This window comes from Schistocerca americana, chromosome 4 (genome assembly GCF_021461395.2).
Source record: "Schistocerca americana isolate TAMUIC-IGC-003095 chromosome 4, iqSchAmer2.1, whole genome shotgun sequence".
Classification (NCBI taxonomy): domain Eukaryota; kingdom Metazoa; phylum Arthropoda; class Insecta; order Orthoptera; family Acrididae; genus Schistocerca; species Schistocerca americana.
Genome location: NC_060122.1, coordinates 536302717 through 536327644, shown reverse-complemented (window position 1 = coordinate 536327644; position 24928 = coordinate 536302717). Strand labels below are relative to the sequence as shown.

At 39.1% G+C, this 24928-nt stretch overlaps 1 protein-coding gene and 1 non-coding gene across 3 annotated transcripts in view; one reads left to right on the top strand and one right to left on the bottom strand.

The window, feature by feature from the left end:
* LOC124612862 (coiled-coil domain-containing protein 93) overlaps window positions 1-24928 on the bottom strand; it is an 82419-nt gene that overhangs the window by 18079 nt on the left and 39412 nt on the right. For both annotated transcript variants that reach the window (XM_047141293.1, XM_047141292.1), the window contains 3 exons: window positions 21052-21153; window positions 20104-20330; window positions 10323-10436 (listed from right to left, as the gene is read on the bottom strand). In XM_047141293.1, the coding sequence (XP_046997249.1) occupies window positions 10323-10436; window positions 20104-20330; window positions 21052-21153 (443 nt within the window). The remainder of the gene's footprint in view (window positions 1-10322; window positions 10437-20103; window positions 20331-21051; window positions 21154-24928) is intronic.
* Trnas-cga lies at window positions 17419-17492 on the top strand. The gene has a single exon. It is a non-coding gene; the product is annotated as a tRNA-Ser (tRNA).

The window sequence follows — 24928 nt, the reverse complement described above, 5'->3', positions numbered from 1 at the left end:
AATGTTTATATAATAATGAGTGGCAAAAATTGCAGATATTTAACAGCAAGTGAAAACTCACCATACAATTGAAATTGATATCTGTGTACAAGGTAATCAAGCTACTTTCCAACATGCTATGACTGCAAATTATACATCAAAACATATGTTTTTGGGACATCTTTCCTTTGTGTTAACCTAGAAAAAGCAAAACTGTTGAACATGGTGAATTAAACCAAAAACTGTGAAGTATGGTGAAAGGCATTGGAATCTAAAATCTAATGTGTGTGTGTGTGTGTGTGTGTGTGTGTGTTTTCCTTCTGTAGCCAATGGCAGTTTAAATGGGTAGAGTAGACTTCAAGCTGTGTACACACTAAGCTTGAAAGGTGTTTTTGTAACATGTTTCTGGCTACTTGATGTGGACACCATTTGGAAACATCTTTTGAAGCACGAAAACATGTATCCCTATCAGTGTCAGTACAGATCAAAAGAAGCAATGTTTCAGGCACCTCACTGCCGCATGGCATTAGTGTATGTTTATATGTCACATTGTGTCGTCTGTTGTATGCAGTTGTTATGTGTTTATGTTCCCTCTTGTTATAGTAAGTTTTTCCAGAAAAAAAGAAACTCTGTGAATAAAGCAGCAGACTGTTGAGTTGTTTTTGTTGTACCAGGCTGATGGCTGCTTGCGGAATATATGAAGCAAGCAGTAGAAGAACAGCAATAAAGCAAGACGCTCTGCAGAAAACTGCTGCTACATTTGGTAGAATACTAACAAAGACTGTGTAGAAAAGAAAATAAGGTCATATGTCACAATTCATTTCAAAATGTGAAATAAATATTGAAGACTCTGGAATGAATCTCCTGTTGACAAAAAACTAACACTAACTGCAGGTCTGGTTGTAAATGCTTTCCTGAATTTTTTTTTTAAGAAACGGTGATATCATGTTTGCCAGAAATTCAAAATTGTTAGATGATATCCAAGTGAAATTATGCAAACTATAGCTGTCTTCCATATTCAGTTCCCATATGTAGCAAGTTTTTCCCACCTGTTGTTCTATAGTATGTTTTCACTCGCCAAAGACGATGACTGTAAGCACCAACAAATTGATTTCATACGACAACTAATCCAATTTTATTGACCATTACCAACTACTACATGAACTCTACATCAAACTAATATCATAGTTTTAAAATCAATTATGAAATTCTTTAATAAATGCATCATTATTCTCTACAACTACAAAACATTGAGAGATACTATGGCCTTCAGGTCACACGTCACAATAAATTAATAAAAAAAAGAATGAACATCAACAATGTCTTTCATTTTGTTTGTGTGACCCTTCGAGTACTAATAACGCAGCAGCACATATTACAGTTTCCTTGTCTCTAGACATGACACAATACAGCAGGCAGTACGAAAACAATACAACAAATAGTGTTGCTGACAATGTGAATACACTGAGAAATGTTTGCTGATATTGTGGACAGAAACAGACACAAGAAACAAAGTTCAAAACAGATTTAGGAAACATTTCCAACAGATCCAGGTTTCCAAGGGCAGTGTGCAGCTTCACACTACTTTCCACAGTGGTGACATTACTAGTGGGCTTTCAACTGTCAACTTTTGCGAGCGCTTGTGAACAACCACTGTGTGAACTGTGTGAATTTCAATTGTTTATTTCCTTCATAGAGTGTGACATATGCATGTAGTATGCTGTTTATAAGCAACAGTGCATTGGAAGTATATCACAAATACATCACACTTATCATTAAATGTCAATTAATAAAGCATCAATGATGTAAGGCTTGAAGAGATTTTATGATAACTAATGCACAAAACAAAATTCAGAAGAATAAGCTCTAGCAATATGGATAACATTATGGTTAGCTGAGTTCAAGGTTACAGATTTGCAACTCGTAGTTTGCGAAAATTTTTCTTCAACTTAGCATTATCATCAAGTTCTTGAACTTTGTTATGATTGTAATACAAATGTTATGCACTATTTGATGTTATTAAACATTTCTGTCTTGTTAGAGGATGAAATAAATATATATTTGCCTGTTTATTTCCTAATGTGTGGTGATATCAGAGTGCGTGGTTAGGCAGAAACCTAAGAGGACAGCTTACATTCCTCTGAGTAATATGAGCAGCAATAAAATTACTAGTGTCTCTTGTTACAAATACTTCACTGTTTACTTCCAAATATGTGGTGATTTCTGAGTGTGTGGTTAGGCAGGAACCTACGAGGACAGATTCAGTTGCTGCAAGTGAAATGATGAGCAATAACATTCACATTCTTCCTTGTCACAAATATTTCCCATGTTGTAAAACCACATATATATTTCTCTAAATAGTTCTTGCTGCAACCGAGATTCTCCCGTCACTAAGACAGCCATAAATATCAACTTGGTGCTATAGCAAAAAATCGATAGCCGCTTCCTGCAAAAAGTAGTGTGAAACGTATTCGACCCATCACTGTGCGGTGTAGTTAAACATTGCAAGCTGTCTTGGCAACACCGATTACGCATTACGTCAGCATTTCCTATCTCACATCTCCATTCTCTGCAAAGGCCTAAAACATTCTCTTAACTCTTATGCCACCACCCATGGTGTGAACTGTCTGCCCTTCACACCACTTATAACTTGTTCAGTCACATCAAATGTCAACAGGAAGAAAATGAAACGAAGTCAAGCAAGATGTCAAATAGGAGTGTAGAATCGAGTAAACCCTTCTAGAAAGAAACATAAAATGGGGGATTTTTTAGCTCTGATCTTATGGGTTTTTCACAGGGGCTACAAATTTATGGTGTAGAATCACGAAAAACATAAAATCAGAGAACTTAAAATCAAAGTTCCACTGTATTACCTTTTACACAACACAGTAAGTAGACCTATTAGTTTCAGCAGGCGGATCAATATACATAAACTTTCATCAAGAAAGTCTGAACAATCATGGTATTAAACATATTTCTGTACTAGTCTATGCATCAAATCAGCAACAGAAGTTACCCCTCCCCTAGCAGCTGTTTATTTTACATTGCAGGAGCAAGGTAGCATTGCATACAACTATAAAAATTGGGCGTTTAAGAAATTTCAAGCACATTGCTGGCTTTGGCACCTGAACAATGTAAGGATAGCATTGGTCACATTGATAACATTACCTGATGGCCAGGTACCCTTAGAAGATACTGCCATTTTGTTCAGAGCTCTGTTGTAATTATTTTTGTAATTTTAAAAAGAGAAATCGGATCTCCGGGCAGGGACTACTCAAGAGGACGTTGTTATCAGGAGAAAAAAAACTGGCGTTCTTCGGATCGGAGCGTAGAATGTCAGATCCCTTAATCGGGCAGGTAGGTTAGAAAATTTAAAAAGGGAAATGTATAGGTTAAAGTTAGATATAGTGGAAATTAGTGAAGTTCGGTGGCAGGAGGAACAAGACTTCTGGTCAGGTGAATACAGGGTTATAAATACAAAATCAAATAGGGGTAATGCAGGATTAGGTTTAATAATGAATAAAAAAATAGGTGTACAGGTAAGTTACTACAAACAGCATAGTGAACGCATTATTGTGGCCAAGACAGACACAACGCCCACATCTACTACAGTAGTACAAGTTTATATGCCAACTAGCTCTGCAGATGACAAAGAAATTGATGAAATGTATGATGAGATAAAAGAAATTATTCAGATAGTGAAGGGAAACGAAAATTTAATAGTCATGGGTGACTGGAAGTCGTCAGTAGGAAAAGGGAGAGAAGGAAACATAGTAGGTGAATATGGATTGGGGCTAAGAAATGAAAGAGGAAGCCGCCTGGTAGAATTTTGCACAGAGCATAACTTAATCATAGCTAACACTTGGTTTAAGAATCATGAAAGAAGGTTGTATACATGGAAGAACCCTGGAGATACTAAAAGGTATCAGATTGATTATATAATGGTAAGACAGAGATTTAGGAACCAAGTTTTAAATTGTAAGACATTACCAGGGGCAGATGTGGACTCTGACCACAATCTATTGGTTATGAACAGTAGATTAAAACTGAAGAAACTGCAAAAAGGTGGGAATTTAAGGAGATGGGACCTGAATAAACTGAAATAAACAGAGATTGTACAGAGTTTCAGGGAGAGCATAAGGGAACAGTTGACAGGAATGGGGGGAAGAAATACAGTAGAAGAAGAATGGGTAGCTTTGAGGGATGAAATAGTGAAGGCAGCAGAGGATCAAATAAGTAAAAAGACGAGGGCTAGTAGAAACCCTTGGGTAACAGAAGAAATATTGAATTTAATTGATGAAAGGAGAAAATATAAAAATGCCGTAAATGAAGCAGGCAAAAAGGAATACAAACGTCTCAAAAATGAGATTGACAGGAAGTGCAAAATGGCTAAGCAGGGATGTCTAGAGGACAAATGTAAGGATGTAGAGGCTTCTCTCACTAGGGGTAAGACAGATACTGCCTACAGGAAAATTAAAGAGACCTTTGGAGAACGGAGAACCACTTACATGAATCTCCAGAGCTTTGATGGAAACCCAGTTCTAAGCAAAGAAAGGAAAGCAGAAAGGTGGAAGGAGTATATAGAGGGCCTATACAAGGGCGTTGTACTTGAGGACAATATTATGTAAATGGAAGAGGATGTAGATGAAGATGAAATGGGAGATATGATATTGCATGAAGAGTTTGAAAGAGCACTGAAAGACCTGAGTCGAAAAAAGGCCCCCGAAGTAGACAACATTCCATTAGAACTACTGACAACCTTGGGAGAGCCAGTCCTGACAAAACTCTACCATCTGGTGAGCAAGATGTATGAGACAGACGAAATACTATCAGACTTCAAGAAGAATATAATAATCCCAATCCCAAAGAAAGCAGGTGTTAACAGATGTGAAAATTACCGAACTATCCGTTTAATAAGTCACAGCTGCAAAATACTAACGCGAATTCTTTACAGACGAATGGAAAAACTGATAGAAGCCGACCTCGGGGAAGATCAGTTTGGATTCCGCAGAAATGTTGGAACACGTGAGGCAATAGTGACCCTACGACTTATTTTAGAAGAAAGATTAAGGAAAGGCAAACCTAGTTTTCTAGCATTTGTAGACTTAGAGAAAGCTTGTGACAATGTTGATTGGAATACTCTCTTTCAAATTCTGAAGGTGGCAGGGGTAAAATACAGAGAGCAAAAGGCTATTTACAATTTGTACAGAAAGCAGATGGCAGTTATAAGAGTCGGGGGGTATGAAAGGGAAGCTGTGGTTGGGAAGGGAGTGAGACAGGGTTGTAGCCTGTCCCCGATGTTATTCAATCTGTATATTGAGCAAGCAGTGAAGGAAACAAAAGAAAAATTTGGAGTAGGTATTAAAATCCACAGAGGAGAAATAACAACGTAGAGGTTCGCCGATGACATTGTAATTCTGTCAGAGACAGCAAAGGACCTGGAAGAGCAGTTGAACGGAATGGACAGTGTCTTGAAAGGAGGGTATAAGATGAACATCCACAAAAGCAAAACGAGGATAATGGAATGTAGTCTAATTAAGTCGGGTGATGCTGAGGGAATTAGCTTAGGAAATGAGACGCTTAAAGTAGTAAAGGGGTTTGGCTATTTGGGGAGCAAAATAACTGATGATGGTCGAAGTAGAGAGGATATAAAATGTAGACTGGCAATGGAAAGGAAAGCGTTTCTGAAGAAGAAAAAATTGTTAACATCGAGTATAGATTTAAGTGTCAGGAAGTCGTTTCTGAATGTATTTGTATGTAGTGTAGCCATGTATGGAAGTGAAACGTGGATGATAAATAGCTTAGACAAGAAAAGAATAGAAGCTTTCAAAATGTGGTGCTACAGAAGAATGCTGAAGATTAGATGGATTGATCACAAAACTAAGGAGGAGGTACTGAATAGAATTGGTGAGAAGAGGAGTTTGTGGCACAACTTGACTAGAAGAAGGGATCGGTTAGTAGGACATGTTCTGAGACATCGAGGGATCACCAATTTAGTATTGGAGGGCAGCGTGGAGGGCAAAAACCATAGAGGGAGACCAAGAGATGAATACACTAAGCAGATTCAGAAGGATGTAGTCTGCAGTAGGTACTGGGAGATGAAGAAGCTTGCACAGGATAGAGTAGCGTGGAGAGCTGCATCAAACCAGTCTAAGGACTGAAGACCACAACAACAACAAAAAGAGAAATAATATAAACACTTTAAAAATGTCCAGTCTGTATGTTGCACCTCGTAGTGAATGGTTGTCTGTGAAAAAGACTAAATACTGTGACTGTGTTATGACAAACTTCAGTCAGTTGTGATGTTTGGTTATTTTAATTACGTTGAAGTTTCGAAATAAATATTTTGTTGGGGGAGTATTACAATTTAATTATGCTGACAAATTTTATTTTATACACCGTGACCCTGTGTTACTGGAAGCTTTAAAAATGTTTAATGAAGAGAAATATTTCATATAATTATCAAAAGTGAAGGAAGCAGAGATAATACTGTTTATTAATTTGTCATTATACGAACATGCTGGATTTATGCAAGAATTAATGTTTTCAAAATATTAAAACTTTTGTTAACTGAAATACATGAAAGTCCTGAAAATTACACAAACAGTTTAAGAGCTATGTAGTACAAGAGTATTTCACTTCAAGTTGACATTATCGCATATGAATAACATAACCTCTGGCAAATACTATTCTGAAGAGGTTATTTTACGTTATCGAAAATGCAAAAAATGATCTGGATACAAACTATAAATACATTCCCAAAAAAAGCTTGCATCCCAAGTGAAAATGACATCCAACATCTCAATAAACATACATACAGACGAATTACTTCATTTGTGGGGTGCCAGCCAACTGTCACTTAAATTAAGGATACCAGTTCAAAGGTTGTGTGACAGATTTACAAGACTAAAGACTACAACTAAAATAGATTTGTTGCAGACTTGTGCAAAATGTCTGATACTGATTTATGACAATACTTTTGGAGAACAACGAACTCTTATATAGGAATCATCATGCACTTCAGAAGCTGACGCTGTTTGAAGCTAGTTTCACCCTTAGCAAAGACCAGAAGGCTGTAGATAGTGCCATAAGATTTATGTGGTTTGTCTTGACTTCTGGGTAATAACTGATGCACACAAATTTTGTTTACTGAATAGCTATGTGATTTCTTACAGAATACTAGACCAGTACTCCAAACTGAATAACTATGTGCTTACAGACAATGCCTAATAGGTCATTCTAAATGGGGACAAGATGTTAAAAGTGAAAGTGAGTTCTAGTATCTTGAATGTGTTTAGTTAAGACTGTTAATACTCATGATATATGTTAATAGATTGCTAGATTATGTATCTGGGACTGCTGGTAGATGGGTCAGCTATTCACAGATATGTGCCTTTTTCTTTCCCTCCCTCTGAAAGACACCATAGTCTTTTCAAAACTACTCAGTTACAATATTAGGTTGATTACGTGATGAATTACTATGGTGTGACAAAAATGATTTAGCTCATACATCACATCAAAGTTCCTCAGATATCACCTGTGAATTATTTTGAAAGTAAGTAATTATGCTTCCTAAATGATTAATGGAAAATCTCATATAAAGATGTGAAATAAATACTAACAATACTGGCCAGTACTTAGCTCAGTACAACTGATAGATACACAAAAAACAGAACCAAAAATTTACGTTCCTAGCTTTCGGAACAAATGTTCCTTCATCAGGGAGGAGAGAGGGGAAAGAAAGGGAAGAAGGGAAAGTAGATTCAGTTACTCACAACCCAGGTTATGAAGCAACAGGGAAAGGAAAACAGGGAGGGTAGCAAGGATGGAGGCATGGTTGTCAGAGGGAAGCCAAAGATATTCTACTTAAAGTACTGTGCCAGCTTCAAACCAAATAGGATGCATACAGAAGTAAAGAGGTATATAGAATAAAGATAAACACAACTATGTATGACGAAAAGATGCGTGAATGGCTAAAGAGGAAAGGGAAAGAGGAGAAGACTGAAGAGTAAATGGGAGTGAGGTGGTTTAACGTAGGTTCAGTCCAGGGGATGGCGGGATGAAAGGATGTGTTGGAGTGCAAGTTCCCATCTCCGCAGTTCAGAGGGACTGGTGTTGGGTCGAAGAAGCCAAATGGCACATACAGTGTAGCAGGTTCCTAGGTCCCTAGAATTATGCTGGAGGGCATGTTCCGCAACTGGGTATTGGACATCTCCTAGGCGGACAGTTCGTCTGTGTCCGTTCATGCGCTCAGCCAGTTTAGTAGTTGTCATACCGATGTAAAAGGCTGTGCAGTGCAGGCATGTCAGTTGATAAATGACATGTGTAGTTTCACATGTGGCCCTGCCTTGAATTGTATATGTTTTACCAGTAGCGGGGCTGGAGTAGGTGGTTGTGGGGGGATGCATGGGGCAGGTTTTGCAGCGGTGTCGGTTACAGGGGCAGGAACCGCTGGGTACAGAAGGTAGTCTGGGAATATTGTAGGGTTTAACAAGGATGTTACGGAGGTTAGGGGGGCGACGAAAGGCAACTCTGGGTGGTGTGGGGAGAATTTTGTCAAGGGATGATCTCATTTCAGGGGTTGACTTGAGAAAGTCATATCCCTGGCGGAGTAACTTGTTGATGTTTTCGAGGCCAGGATAATATTGGGTGACAAGGGAGATGCTTCTGTGTGGTCTGGGGATAGGAACATTGTTGTTGGACGGGGAGGAGTGTATTGCTCGGGAGATCTGTTTGTGGACAAGGTCTGCAGGATAGTTGCGGGATAGGAAAGCACTGGTTAGGTTATTGGTGTAATTGTTGAGGGATTCGTCACTGGAGCAGATACATTTGCCACGAATACCTAGGCTGTAGGGAAGGGAGCGTTTGATGTGGAATGGATGGCAGCTATCAAAGTGAAGGTACTGTTGTTTGTTTGTTTGTGGGTTTGATATGGACAGAGGTGTGGATGTGAGCTTCAACAAGATGAAGGTCAACATCCAGGAAGGTGGCTTGGGTTTTGGAGAAGGACCAGGTGAAATTCAGATTTGAAAAGGAGTTGAGGTTATGGAGGAAATTAAGGAGTGTTTCTTCACCATGAGTCCAGACCACAAAGATGTCGTCTATAAACCTATACCAGGCCAGGGGAAGCAGCTGTTGGGTCTTCAGGAAAGCCTCCTCCATGCGGCCCATGAAGAGGTTGGCATAGGACATTTGTTCCGAAAGCTAGGAACGTAAATTTTTGGTTCTGTTTTTTGTGTATCTATCAGCTGTACTGAGCTGAGGTAAGTACTGGCCAGCCCCTCTATCTCTTTGTTAGTATTTGTTTCACATAATTATGCTTTCTGTATTACAGTCTACTGTAAGATGTGTAAACTTTGCTTGAAAAGTCAAATGAGCAGATTTGAACATAATTTAAGTAGTCCTCTTTCTTTCTCTTGACGTGAGGAAGAACAGATGAAGAAAGTTATATTTCACAATTTTTCTCTAATGTTTACTATTTTAAATGTGAGAGTAAAATGTCACACCAAAATGAATTAATTTAATTACCAAATAGTATGTTTCACTATTGTTGTACTCATTAACAACAGTTTTTCGTTTTACCATTGTTATTTTACATAAATTGTTTATATGATAAGTGAAACTGCTGAAGGTAAGCTAAAATTGCAATTTATTTTGTCTTGTATCACATTTACAGAACATATGTCTATCTCGAAAACATGAATGGGTTCCTTCCATTGATTAACAAAATAAATTAATATTTACAGTGTCCATTTTCATTTATAATCTACCTGACTTTCCACTGCAATATTGTGAAAAGGAGAGATAGCTACTCACTGTAAAGATGACACGCTGAGATGCAGACAGCCACATCGAAAACACTGTTATATGTAAATTTTTTCAGAAAAGAAAAATGTTTATGGCGAATAGCAATCTATCCTTTTCATAATATTGTTGTTACTCCAACCTGGAATTCCCTATGTTTGACTTTCCACTGCTTCAAGAATGATATTCATTGCAGTTTAATTAGCTCTGATGTGCATTATTTTTGCGCAATGCTTTCAGGTCACAGCAGTTATGTCCTGTAACTTTTATACCTCGTTTCGCAAGGAAAAAAAGGTCAACAGCTTTCTTAAAATAAGCATCTTCTCTACATGACCAATAACAACAGTAACAAACAACAAATAATTAATGTTTAAATTATGATCCCGAAACTGTGTCCTATACATTACATTGTATCAGCATTTCCATTTCCAAAATTAGGAATGAACCAAGTATACACAAAAAAAAGCCCAGGTAACTATAAATAATGTATTACATTTGTCTACTTAGCAGAAAATAGCAGCACTGGTGCAATAGCTTACCTAACCATTTGTTGTAAGCGAGTGAGCTCAGATTTACACTGTTCACGGAACTGCTGTTCTTGCTGTTTTAAAGTTTCATTTATAACCACAAGGGCTTGCAGCTTTTTCAATATACTGTAAAAGCAAAATCAACTTCTTATCCATGATATAGTTTGAAATAAGAGACTTATCTAATTGCAGAAAATTTACTTTCAGTGCCATGAGTCTGTCAGCAAAATGATAATCATAGACACATGTCTGCATCTGATGAGTACTGTGTTTTGTACATTTTGTAGTGTCTGACAAAGGAACTACTAAATGACATACCACATTGCTACAATAAGGGCTGTCCACGTAACAAATATAACTGTGAGATACAGAATTACAGGGTGATTTTTTCCATCGTGTACAAACTCTAAGGATTAATCGATGAGAGGATATGGAACAAAAAAGGTCTAATGAACTTATGTCCGGAAATGCATTGTTTCCATGCTAGAGAGCATTTATTCAATCACACTTTGTTACAGAGAGTGCGGTCTAATACGTGCTGTACCATGCACCCACAATTACAGTATGCATAGTTTCCTTCTAGAGGGTGGTACTGTTTCTCATATGTCATGACCTAGCATCCTCTCCTGCCATAGTAATTGGTAATGTTGTGCCCGATTCACTTCTCTTGCTGACTCACCTTGTAGTGGATGTAATACAGCATTGTACACAATGGTTCCATATTCGAACTGAGAGCTTGCCGATATGGTGTTTACTTGTAGAAAGGCAAATAGCAATGGGCATTAAATATTTGCAACAGTGTTTCGCCATTTGTCTGAGACAGGGTCATTTCAGGGAGCAGAAAATCATGAAGGACATACCCCAAATGTTTGGATACCAGACTCAGAGAAAAAAGTGATTAACACTGTAGAACGCGACTGCCATGTCAGTACCAAGCAATTGCCCCCCATTACAGGGTAAGCCAGACGACCACATTGCACATTCTATGAGAATTGTTACTAAAATTATCACTTACAGTTTGAGCAGAGCTTACTAGTGACAGACTTTCCACCTCAAGGGCAGTTTTGTCACTGGTTTCTTCATTAGGTAACCATGATTCTAGGATTTGTGTAATCCATCCTATTCACAGATGAGACCAATTTTACATGGAGCCGTATCTTCAACTTCCATAACAGTCATCTGTAGGATAGTATGCAGAACCCCTATGGTATGGTGACAGCGAATCATCGGCATCGGTGCCATCCCAACGTGAGAGTCGGGATAATTGGTGACCATATTTTGGGACCAGTCCTCCTTCCATGACACCTGACAGGCCAAAACTATCAGTGTTTCTTGCAGGTGACTTTGCCTCCCCTACTGGAAGAAGTGCCATTGTTGAATCTGAGGGTTATGTGGCTGCTAGATGACGGTGCTACAGCCCTCTTTGCTGTTAATGTCCAGACACATCTCACTTGTGTTTTCCACTTGCATGGCCTGCTTGTTTACTGGATCTCAGCCCATGCGATTTCTGGTTATGAGGCCATCTCAAAAGTATTGTGTATGAAAAGCTCATTCCAGATGTGGAGACACTGAAGCAGTGTATTCATGCTGCCTTTGACACTGTTCCAATGTAGCCTGGCCTATGTGAACATGAGAGACAGAACACGCTATGGTATGCACACGCATACATTGAGCCACACACAAATAGTTTTCAAGACATAGAGAAACTGTGGCTGCATCGTACAGTGAGTATTAGGCTGGAGTCTCTGTAACAATGTATGACTGAATAAATGGTCTCTAACATGGAAACCATGTATTTCCGGACATAAGTTCATTAGATATTTTTTGTTCCGTATCCTCTCATCGACCAATCCCTAGAGTTTGTACACAGTTGGAAAAAATCACCCTATATAACACAAACAATAAATTACAAAATGTTAGTACTCAACCAATAAACATGACTGACAGATAAGCTCGTGCTTTCTGAAATGTCTGTTTCCTTCTATATGAAATGATTGGGGAGTAAATGCTGGGATGAGGAAAGAGGATTTGTGGGTAGTGTAGAAATCATCTCAACAGAAATCTAGCATAAGTAGAAAGTAGAAAGAGAATGAGATGAATATTGGTAGTGGTGCTGGTGAGGCGAAAAAAAAAAAAAAAAAAAAAAAAAAAAAAAAAAAAAAAAAAAAAAAATATATATATATATATATATATATATATATATATATATATATATATAATAGATACTAATTGTATATAAAAGGTGTACAACTTTGCTTCTGCCAATTTTTCCCCAACATTTGAGGCTTTGATGAAACAAATTGGTTACACAAGTATCATCCAAAGTATCGCTGGCCACTACTTTCTCCCATCTTTCGGGCAGTGTATGAATACCGGGTCGAAAAAATTCTTTTGAAGCTATCCACGAATTGATCCAATTTGTGACTTCTTCATGAGATCAGAAGTGTTGGTCAGCCAGGCCATGCGCCATTGATCTAAACAGGTGATAGTCAGAGGGAGCAATGTCTGGAGAATAAGGCGGGTGGGGTGCATTTTGACCTCTTTTGCAACGTGGGGTCGAGCCTTGTCATGCTGCGAAATCACTTAATTGTGCCTCTCACTATATTGTGGCTGTTTGTCTTTTAATGCTCTGCTCAAATGCATTAATTGCATTTGACAATGAGCACCTGTGATTGTTTCACTTGGTTTTAACACCTCATAGTACACGACGCTGAGCTGGTCCCACCAAATGCAGAGCATGATCTTGGAGCTGTGAATATTTGGTTTGGCTGTCGATGTGGAAGCATGGCTGGGATATCCCCATGATTTTTTGCATTTAGGATTATCGTAATGAACCCATTTTTCGTCCCCAGTCACAATGCGATGCAGAAATCCCTTCCATTTTTGCCTCTGAAGCAACTGTTCACAAACACACAAACGCCGTTCAATGTCTCTTGGTTCCAGCTCACACAGGACCCCAGTTCCTTCTTTCTGAATCATGCCCATAGGCTTGAGACATTTTGAAATGGCTTGCTGTGTCACTCACACTAATTGTGCCAATTCTTCTTGAGTTTGACGCGAGTCATCACTCAGTAATGTCTCCAATTCTGCATCTTTGAAAACATTCTCTCTTCCACCACTATGCCAGTCTATGATGTTAAAATCACCGTTCTTGAAGCGTTGAAACCACTCACGACATGTTATTTCACTAATAGCGTCTTTACCATACATACTTGAGAGCATTCAATGAGACTCAGCCACTGTTTTCTTCATATTGAAACAAAACAGTAACACCTACTGCAAATGACAAGAATTAGGCTCGTAAACTGACAGTTTCAATCAAGAACATCTTCATGATGCAGGCACAAATCAACTAATGTTTGAATGAAGTTATGTTGACTGAGGTCCAAGCTAACTGTCCGACATCTGCGATCCGTTTCTTTTGACCACTACTTACCACTGTCGCCACATATCGACAAACGGCGGACACAAAGTTGCACACGTTGTATATGATTATAACTAGTAAGGTTAGAATCTTTATATATTTAACATTAATTATGATGGAAATTGTAAGAGCAGTGGTAGCAGCAAGAAGAAAGGAAAAAATAATAATATTGGTAAAACAATTATTATTTTGTCACAAGCTGGAGCTGTTCTATGCTTGTTATACACTTTAATTAATAAGTAACTTGTTAATATAATGTTTCTTTTCTCTTTTGTAACAGTCATAAGTGAAATTTTGAACACTTTTGAAACAAAGTTTTATGAACTTGCTTGCTTCTTTCTAATAGCAGAGTTGTAATTGGTTTTCCTGAATTTGGCCACATACAAAAATTATTTATTTTAATTCTGTGGGCCTACTATAATTTACATTCAGTACTACAAAAGATGGCAAATAAATAAAATTAATCTGGTAACCAAACTGGTGCAATACAGTGTCCCGAGAAATATATTGTGGACCATGTCATATAATAATTATTTGATAATAATATCTTACTTATGTAGTAGTCTAAAAAACTGCAAATTTTGCCACTAAAATTTCAGTTCATTCAATTGCCATAGGATATTAGAAATTCATACTGGAGCAGTTGACATAAAGGATTATATTGGATTCTCCTATCAACCACTGTACTCACCTCTGAACACAAGAAAAATGTTAGAGAAAGCCTCACTTCACTAGTACATAAGTCCCAATCAAACTGTAATCATGTAACGAGACTTTCAACATCCAACAAACAAAAGAGATAATGACAGTTTTGTCAATGATGGGTGTAACAAGACATCCTGTGAAACATTCCTACACACCTTCTCTGTAAACTACATAGAATACGTGGTTCAGAACCACACTAATGATAGAAAACCATTAGATTTAATGGCAACAAACACAACTGATCTCTTTGAGGGTGTCCACATTGAAACTGGTATCAGCGACTAAGGAGCAGTAATAACAACAACAATTACCAAAGTACAATGGGCAACTGAAACAAGTAGAAAATATTTATATGTTCAGTAAGCTAGATAAAGAAGCATCAATGTCATGTCTCAGTGAGGAATTTGAAATCTTTAGCTCAGGACAGTAGCATGTAGAGGAACTATGGCTCAAGTTTTGAAGAATATTTCACCTTGCAATGGATAGACATATATGCAGAAGAACAGTTTGTGACATGATGGGCCTTCCATGGTATACAGGGTGTTACAAAAAGGTATGGCCAAACCTTCATCAAACATTCCTCACACACAAAGAAAGAAAATATGTTATGTGGACATGTGTCCAGAAACACTTACTTTCCATGTTAGAGCTCATTTTATTACTTCTCTTCAAATCACATTAATCATGGAATGGAAACACACAGCAACAGAACGTACCAGCGTGACTTCAAACACTTTGTTACAGGAAATGTTCAAAATGTCCTCCGATAGCGAGGATACGTGCATCCACCCTCCGTCGCATGGAATCCCTGATGCGCTGATGCAGCCCTGGAGAATGACGTATTGTATCACAGCCGTCCACAATACGAGCACGAAGAGTCTCTACAGTACATTTGGTACCGGGGTTGCGTAGACAAGAGCTTTCAAATGCCCCCATAAATGAAAGTCAAGAGGGTTGAGGTCAGGAGAGCGTGGAGGCCACAGAATTGGTCCGCCTCTACCAATCCATCTGTCACCGAATCTGCTGTTGAGAAGTGTACAAACATTTCGACTGAAATGTGCAGGAGCTCCATCGTGCATGAACCACTTGTTGTGTCGTACTTGTAAAGGTAGCACAGGTAGAATATCCCGTATGAAATCATGATAACGTGCTCCATTGAATGTAGGTGGAAGAACATGGGGCCCAATCGAGACATCACCAACAATGCCTGCCCAAATGTTCACAGAAAATCTGTGTTGATGACGTGATCGCACAATTGCGTGCGGATTCTCGTCAGCCCACACATGTTGATTGTGAAAATTTACAATTTGATCACGTTGGAATGAAGCCTCATCCGTAAAGAGAACATTTGCACTGAAATGAGGATTGACACATTGTTGGATGAACCATTCGGAGAAGTGTACCCGTGGAGGCGAATCAGCTGCTGATAATGCCTGCACACGCTGTACATGGGACGGAAACAACTGGTTCTCCCGTAGCACTCTCCACACAGTGACGTGGTCAACGTTACCTTGTACAGCAGCAACTTCTCTGACGCTGACATTAGGGTTATCGTCAACTGCACTAAGAATTGCCTCGTCCATTGCAGGTGTCCTCGTCGTTCTAGGTCTTCCCCAGTCACGAGTCATAGGCTGGAATGTTCCGTGCTCCCCAAGACGCCGATCAACTGCTTCAAACTTCTTCCTGTCGGGACACCTTCGTTCTGGAAATCTGTCTCGATACAAACATACTGCGCCACGGCTATTGCCCCGTGCTAATCCACACATCAAATGGGCATCTGCCAACTCTGCATTTGTAAACATTGCACTGACTGCAAAACCACTTTCGTGATGAACACTAACCTGTTGATGCTACGTACTGATGTGCTTGATGCTAGTACTGTAGAGCAATGAGTCGCATGTCAACAGAAGCACCGAAGTCAACATTACCTTCCTTCAATTGGGCCAACTGGCGGTGAATCGAGGAAGTACAGTACATATTGACGAAACTAAAATGAGCTCTAACATGGAAATTAAGCGTTTCCGGACACATGTCCACATAACATCTTTTCTTTATTTGTGTGTCAGGAACGTTTCCTGAAAGTTTGGCCGTGCCTTTTTGTAACACCCTGTATAGTTACTGCAAAGAAACTTCTAAGGAAACAGGGATTACTGCAAAACAGATGTAAGACAAAATAGAGGACTACAAAGAGGGAGCTGTTGAATGAAATGTGTTCGGCTGTCAACAGAGCAATGTGTGAAGCCTTCAATGACTACTGCAGCAGAATATTGCAGAAAGATCTTTCACAAAACCCAAAGAAATTCTGGTCATACATAAAGACTGTTAGTAGCACCAAAGTTAGTGTCCAGTGACTCAAGATGACACAGGAACTGAAATTGAGAGTATCAAAGAAAATGCAGAAATATGGTTAACTCTGTTTTCAAATCTTCAAAATCAGGAGTACTGCCCCAATTTAATTCCTGTATTATTGAAAAGAATGAGTGATACAGCATTAATAGGGTGTAGCTTGACACAGTACCTTTGATTAAAAGTGATATCAAATGGAATGAGCATGTCCAACCGGTAGTAGGGAAGACCGACGCTCAACTTTGTTCTGTTGGGAGAATTCTGGGTAAGTGCAGCTCATCCATAAAGGAGATGGCTTACAGAATGCTAGTGTGACACGTTCTTAAGTACTATTTAAGTATTTGGGATCCCCATCAGGTCAGACTGAAGGAAGACCTCCAAGTATAAAACTTCCTGGCAGATTAAAACTGTGTGCCGGACCGAGACTCGAACTCAGGACCTTTGCCTTTCGCAGGCAAGTGCTCTACCAACTGAGCTACCCAAGCACGACTCATGCCCCGTCCTCACAGCTTTACTTCTGTCAGTACCTCGTCTCCTACCTTCCAAACTTTACAGAAGCTCTTCTGTAAACTTTGGAAGGTAGGAGACAAGGTACTGGCAGAAGTAAAGCTGTGAGGACGGGGCGTGAGTCATGCTTGGGTAGCTCAGTTGGTAGAGCACTTGCCTGCGAAAGGCAAAGGTCCTGAGTTCGAGTCTCGGTCCATGCTTGGGTAGCTCAGTTGGTAGAGCACTTGCCCGCGAAAGGCAAAGGTCCCAAGTTCGAGTCTTGGTCCGGCACACAGTTTTAATCTGCCAGGAAGTTTCATATCAGCACCACACTCCGCTGCAGAGTGAAAATCTCATTCTGGAAACCTCCAAGTAATTCAGAGGTATGTTGGTAGATTTGTTACACATAGATTTGATCAGTGTATAAGTATTATGGTGGTCCTTTCTGAACTCAAATGGGGATCCCTGGAGGGAAGGCAATGCTCTTTCTGCAAGGCACTATTGTGCAGACTTAGAGAATCAGCACTTGAGGCAAAATGCAGAACCATTCTACTGCCACCAACACGCATTTCATGTAACAGATATGAAGATAAGATGCGAGAAATTAGGGCTCGTACGAAGGTTTTCAAACAGTTGTTTCTCCTCGCTCTATCTGTGAGTGGAACAACAAAGGACATGACCAGTGATGGTACAAAGTACACTCTGTAATGCACCATACAGTGGTTTGTGGAATATGTAGGTAGATGTAGATATTAGTGTCAGTGGCGTTGAAGAGCAGCTGAAATTATTAAAATTTAACAAAGATCCAGGGCACTACAGAATTCCTATCAGATTCTACATTGAATTTGCAACTGAGTTAGCTCCTCTTAACTATAATCTACCATACATTCCTTGAAAAAACTTGTACCCAATATTTGGAAGAAAGCACAGGATACATCCGTCTATGAGGAGGGTAGCAGAATCGATCCACAAACCTACTGCCCAGTATCGCTGACATCCATTTGTTGTAGAATCTTCGAATATATTCTGAGCTCAAACAGAATGAAGTATCTCCAAGAGAATGACCTCCTTGCCAACCAGCACAGATTTTGAAAACATAGATCACATGAAACCCAACTTACAGTTATCTCATGAGACATACTGAAAGCCACTGAGCAAAGCAATAACATAGATGCAGTACTCCTTGATTTCTGTAAAGCATCGTTGCTTATTATCGAAAGTACAATTTTATGGGGTATCAAGTGAAATTTGTGACTGGATTGAGAATTTTTGGGTAGGGGCAGCACTGCAAATCATCCTGGAGAGAGAGTAACCAACAGCTATAGAATTAGCTTCACATGTGCTCCAGGGAAGAGTATTGGGACCCTTGCTGTCCATGTTTATGTTAATGAACTAGCGGACAATATTAAAAGTAACCTAAGATTTTCTGCAGATGATACAGTTATATGTAACTAAGTACTCTCTAAAACAACCTGCAAAAATATTCACTTAGATTTTGATAAGATTTCAAATATTGGCAACTTGCTTCAAATATTCAAAAATTTAAAGTTATTCTGTTAATAAAACAATAACATGTAGTATCTTTTGACTATAATATCAGTGAGTTACAGTTGGAATCAGTCAACTCGTACAAATACCTGGGCGGAAAAATTTGAAGGGATAAGAAATGGAATGATTACATAGTCTCAGTCATAAGAAAAACAGGTAGTACACTACAGTTCATTGGTAGAATACTAGAGAAATGCAATCAGTCTACAAAATGACACATTCAAGAATAATGCTCAATGTGTGGAGCCATACCAAACTGGACTAACACGGGATACTGAACAGATACCAAGGTCAGCACGAGTGGTCACCGGTTTGTTCAACCTATGGCAGAGTGTCACGAAGATGCTTAAAGAGGTGAACTGACAGACGCTTGAAGATAGACATGAACTATCCTGTGAAAATTTACTTACAAAATTTCTAGAACCACGTTTAAATGATGAATTTAGGAATATATTTCAACCTCCTATATATCACTCTCCCAGGGATTGTAAGGACAAGGTTAGTCTAATTACAGCAGCAATCATTCTCACTATGATCCATATGTGAATGGAATGGGAGAAAGCTCTAATAACTGGTACAGTGGGACATATCCTCTGCCACGCACTTTACAGTGGTACAGATGTAAATGTAGATGTTGAAGAAACTTCGAGAATGTCCCCTCATCATGAATTTTCCAATATGATAATAGCTGTCACCATGGAGCTTGTGTAGTCAACAATTATCCAAACAAAAGAGTGGCCAGTCATATTTCAGAACCTTAACATGTATGAAATGATCTTGACTGACAGCTGGCTGGCTTCATAAAATAATATGAGGCTCTGAGAGTTGCAAAGTGTTTCCTGATACAAAAGACAAACTTACTGACTGACATGGTTTATGTACATATTACCAGCATGTGGCATTACTATTATATTTTCAATGCTGTTCAGATTGAACAAACATTGTTTAATGGCATTAATGTAGCTCATTCCCTACTCTCTGGATTGACATATCTTTTTACAAAATATGCCTTTATTTTATTGTTTTTATTGACGAATTGTATGTGTGCATTGGCTCCATTTAGCTACAATTCAACCATCTGTGCCATTTTTTTTGCGTTGTTTACTCTGATTTTGATTGGTCTTCAATTTACAGTAAGCAGTGTACTTTGGTACTTTCCACACACACAGTTAAGAAAACTAATGACAACATAACAGCATCTGGTACAGTTATAGAGGAGGAAGGGGAGAACCAAATACACTGAAACATTCAGTAAATGGGTTCAACATAGTCAGTGACACTTACACTTGGTTCTCCTCTGTTTCTAATTTCTCCTTGTCTGCAAGTGCTGTCTCAACTTCTTCTTTGGACTCTTTCAGCTGCTGCAGACGTTGTACAGCTTTGTTCATAGCCTCTTGTGCTTTCTCTTGTTCAGCAGTCAATTGCATCACTTTTTCCTGCAGTGCTGCTTTCTGGCGATTTATAGCCACCAAGGTTCTTCCACTTGGTACTGGTGGTATTGCTCCAGAAACCTAAGGTAAAAACAGGGACGGCAATTTTAACAACTACAAACTGTAATAACAGAGGCAGTATCAATTATGAAACAAAAATCAACATGTCACATACAAGGCAGGAACAATGTGTAGCAGTTCCAATTCTGTTTTAAAGTAATGCAATGTTAAATCTTCTCTCTAACAAAATACTTGCATTAATAATTTTATCAGTGACTGAATATCTCTTCTTAGACAGCACAGGATGAGCTGTATGTTCCAACATTTGTACACTGTCAACAGACTGTCGACAAATTGTGAACTTAAGGGGGAAAAAAATGATTAGATTTTAACACCCTACTGACAAGATCATTAGTGACTGAACACGTGCACAGAATTCTGAACAATTCAGGCAAGACTTTTTCGCAGTGTGCACTAGTACAAACCATTTCTGTGTGTTTCCCATGACTGATGTACTATTTTGGTATGTAGAAAACGAATTCAAACAGGGAAATAATGTGTTTCTATTCATTTCATTTAATATATTGTCTTCTTCTACATGCGAGAAATGTTTTAAAAGTTTGTTTGAGCCTTTTTGTTGTGCTCTGTGTGGTAGTTGCATTACAATCAACTATGGACAGCAAGACCTAATCGGTTCACCAACAAGTACAAGGTTTTAACAAATCTTTATTTGATTATACTTTTACTTAGGAGGTACTTTTCCTTCCACAATACATATTTAGCAGTTTTATGCATTGCATACCTCTCGTTCTGCTTGCAGTTCAGCATATCGTTCAGCTGCCTGGGCAATTTCTTGGGCTTGCAGGCTGACTATACTACCAACAACTCCAGCAGTTACACGGCTCTGTCAATTATAAAAATAAAAGAACATATTAAATACCTTTGAAAACTACTTAAATACCCTAAGTTATGAAATAATGACACAAGGAATTCATACCATTCAAACAACAGTGTAGAAAGCAGTTTTGCAGACACACATTTCTGGGCATGAAATGCAAGTTACTAATGAGAGAGATGCTTAAAGAGTACAATCTTGTTCTTTTATGCACCATGGTTAAAAGTCATATTTCAATGTTTTATACAGAAGGCCAAAACTAAACTGAGCTACTAACTGCACATTGTTTTTCGTTGCGGCGAGATCTATTTACGAATTTTCAGTCACTAACTTTCTCTTCTGAATGCGAAAATATTTTGTTGAGCCCAAGCTACATAGGTAGGAATGATTATCAAAATAAAATAAGAGAAATCAGAGCTTGAACAGAAAGGTTTAGGTGTTCGTTTTTCCCGCGCGCTGTTCGGGAGTGGAATGGTAGAGAGATAGTATGATTGTGGTTTGATGAACCCTCTGCCAAGCACTTAAATGTGAATTGCAGAGTAGTCATGTAGATGTAGATTCATAGCAGCTGATAAAGCATCCTGTGGGATAACTTATGTATAGTTTTCCTTTCCCTTATTCCGATACTACTTCTGAGTTTTACTTACAAGAAGTTCCTTTTCTTTCATACAAAATCCTTCGAACTATGTTTTTCAGTCTTTCATGTTCACCACACCTACCTTCCATATCTGGTCATCCATAATCTCAATGTAGTTGTTATAGCTGTTAGCATGTCAATCAATAATATATCGTAGTGAGAGGTCACACCTACAACCCCCCCCCCCTACCCTCTTTCCCTCCCCTCTGCCCTCCCACACTCCCAAAATTCCATCATCCACCTACCAAGACAGTGACAGACTGGTTTAATATTACCTTAGCCTATGTAGACCTTGTGTGTAGGTGTGTAGCATACACCTTGCAGATTCATACAACATACACTGACCAAGTAAACCAGACAGTCAAACAGCTGTGCAAGGAGTACTAGTGCCATAGTTTTGTTTATAGTAAATGTAAGAGGATAGATGCAAAGGATTACAGCCCAACATTTATACAGCCTCTCTGTTGCAAGATCTTTGAGTGCATTCAAAGCTCAGACATAATGACACAAAATGAAGAAAGATACCATCTTCAAACAGTGTGCACAACAAGTCACTGCCCACATGAAAATGTTACAGAGATGTTTAGAGAACTCCAATGGTAATTGTAATATAAATATGGCAATGTTTACATGAAACCCTGCTCGGTGCTTTAATGGATAGGTACACTGTGATAACAGAACTAATGCTCCTGTCATATGCCTCTTGTAGGGACCAGCAAAATAAGACAAAGAGATTAGGATGAGTATATAAAGACACACTGACAGTCAATTTCTCTCACTCATATGAATCCAGTTGGCCAGTGAATGGCTAATATTGGCATGAAGCACCTTCCACCAAGCATTGTATAATGGTTTGTGGACTAAAATTTTGGATGTCACAACACATACAAACTGTATAACATAGCGTCACTGAAGTAGAAGCTGTTAATTATGAGACATACAATTTCTTACCCAAGCAACAGTTTACTGGGGCTGTGTTCTAAACTCACAGTGCTGACATTTCAATAAATTAAAATAATGGACTCCCATTGAGCAATGCCTCAGAATCTGCCTTACAGCTTCTCAAAGCCAACATTTGGGTGAAGCGGGACTTGCTGCTGATAGTGGAATAAATGTGAGCAGAGTTTTAACTAGACCTGGCAAGCAGTTTTTAACTCCGACAAAACTGTAATTTGGCAGGCCTTCAGTACACCTTGTTACCTAATAATGACAGCACAGTACATTAAAGAAATACAATAAGATTTCTACAATTGTAACTGGCTGTGCAACTGAGAATCATTTGTGCCTAAAATCATCTCTTTCTCATTTACGTCAAATGTATGTATGATTCCAAGCCACTGTACACCAATACAACTGGCCCCTTCTTCTGCTGACCATTTTCTTTTCCAGTTTCCCTTTCATTACAGGGCCAAGACACATTCCTTGTCCTCTGATCAGCTACATTTCAACTGTGCTGTTTGAACTTTCCGGATACATTCCTTGTCCTCTGATCAGCTACATTTCAACTGTGCTGTTTGAACTTTCCCGATGAAATAATTGCTTCATTGATTCATGGGCATTGTATTGCATAATGTTGTGGAAGCTGCACAATATTTCAACAAGACAGCTGCTCATCAACTTCAAGTGCTTACTGATGTGTTGCTGCAGTGGCTCGCCGATATATATGCTGGCTCACTAGAAAATTGCAGGCGCCAAAGAGTGGGGCTATAAGGCCATCATAGATGACATCTCCCATAGTAGCTAACCTTTTTATGGAAGACTTTGAGGTAAAAGCACTTCAGTCAGAAGTGTTGAAACCTAAATGTTTCTGGAGTTATGTGGACAACACCTTTGTAGTATGGCCACATTGGGCAGAAACACTTCCTGCATTTCTGGAACACCTTAACTCTCGCCATCTGTGCATTTGCTTCACCACAGAAGTGGAGAAAAATGGAGATCACCCATTCTTAGATGTCTTGACCTGCAAAAAAGAAGATGGTTCCTTGGGTCACAGAGTCTGCCATCACTCATTCCAGTGCAGTGACTTATTATGAACAGGCGTTCATAGGACTAGAGTTATCTCAGATGCAGGGAGCTTATCAGTCGAATGTGGTCATCTTCACTCTGCGTTTGTGCGAAACAGGTATTCTGATAAATGGATTTGAAATGCATTTCAATCTGCAAGCACTAAACTTCACAAACATCCTGAAGACATGGAGAAATCCACAAGAATGGTTTTTGTACCCTATGTCGGTGGTGTGTCCTTTAAGATCAGCAGGTCGTTCAAGAAGCATCACACAAAATGCGTCTTCCATGCTCCAGCATGAGTTCAAATGATGCTGGGTTCTATTAAAAGACAACCTATGTCTAAGAAGGCCAGGGATATATAAAATCCTGTGCCAGTGCAGAAAATCATAGACTGGCCAGACGTGTTGCATTGTTAAGGACAGATGTGCTGAACACAGACGTCACACCATACTGAGTAAGCCAGAAAAGTCTGCTGTTGCTGAACATTGTCTTGACATGGGACATAGCATGAACTACGGAGACACAAAGATCCTTTTGTCTGCTTCCACATACTGGGACTCCATCATTAAAGAAGGAGTTGAGGTACACATAAGTAAAGACCTGATTAACAGAGACAGAGGATTTCAGCTCAGCAAGGCATGGGAACCAGTATTGGCATTACTAAGGCATCATCAACCCCAGGCAAATGAATCCCCAGTCCCCACACTGAAACTGGTCACCAACACACTGTCCGCATGAGCACTGGGCTGTGATTTGCGGTCGCACTTTTCCCATGTCATGCATGCGGAGACTGTGATCTGTTTCTCCAACTCTATGATTCATCGACAATGACATTATAGCCCCATGCTTTAGTGCCTGCACTTTTTTAGCAAGGCAGTGTATATATTGGTGAGTCACGTGAAGATGAAGAGCAGCTATTTCATTGAAAGATTGTGCAGCTTCCACAACATTATCTGACCAACACCTGAACCAACCATACATTTCAAATAATAAGCATTTATATGAATTACATGAATGCTTGGTGTCTGTTCTTTTGGACATGTCCAAAGGAACAGGTACCAAGCAGAATCCACAGCTGTGATACATTATATGTAAATAGAAGGTGGAGGGGGGGGGGGGGGGGAGGGGGTCGAGAGAAGA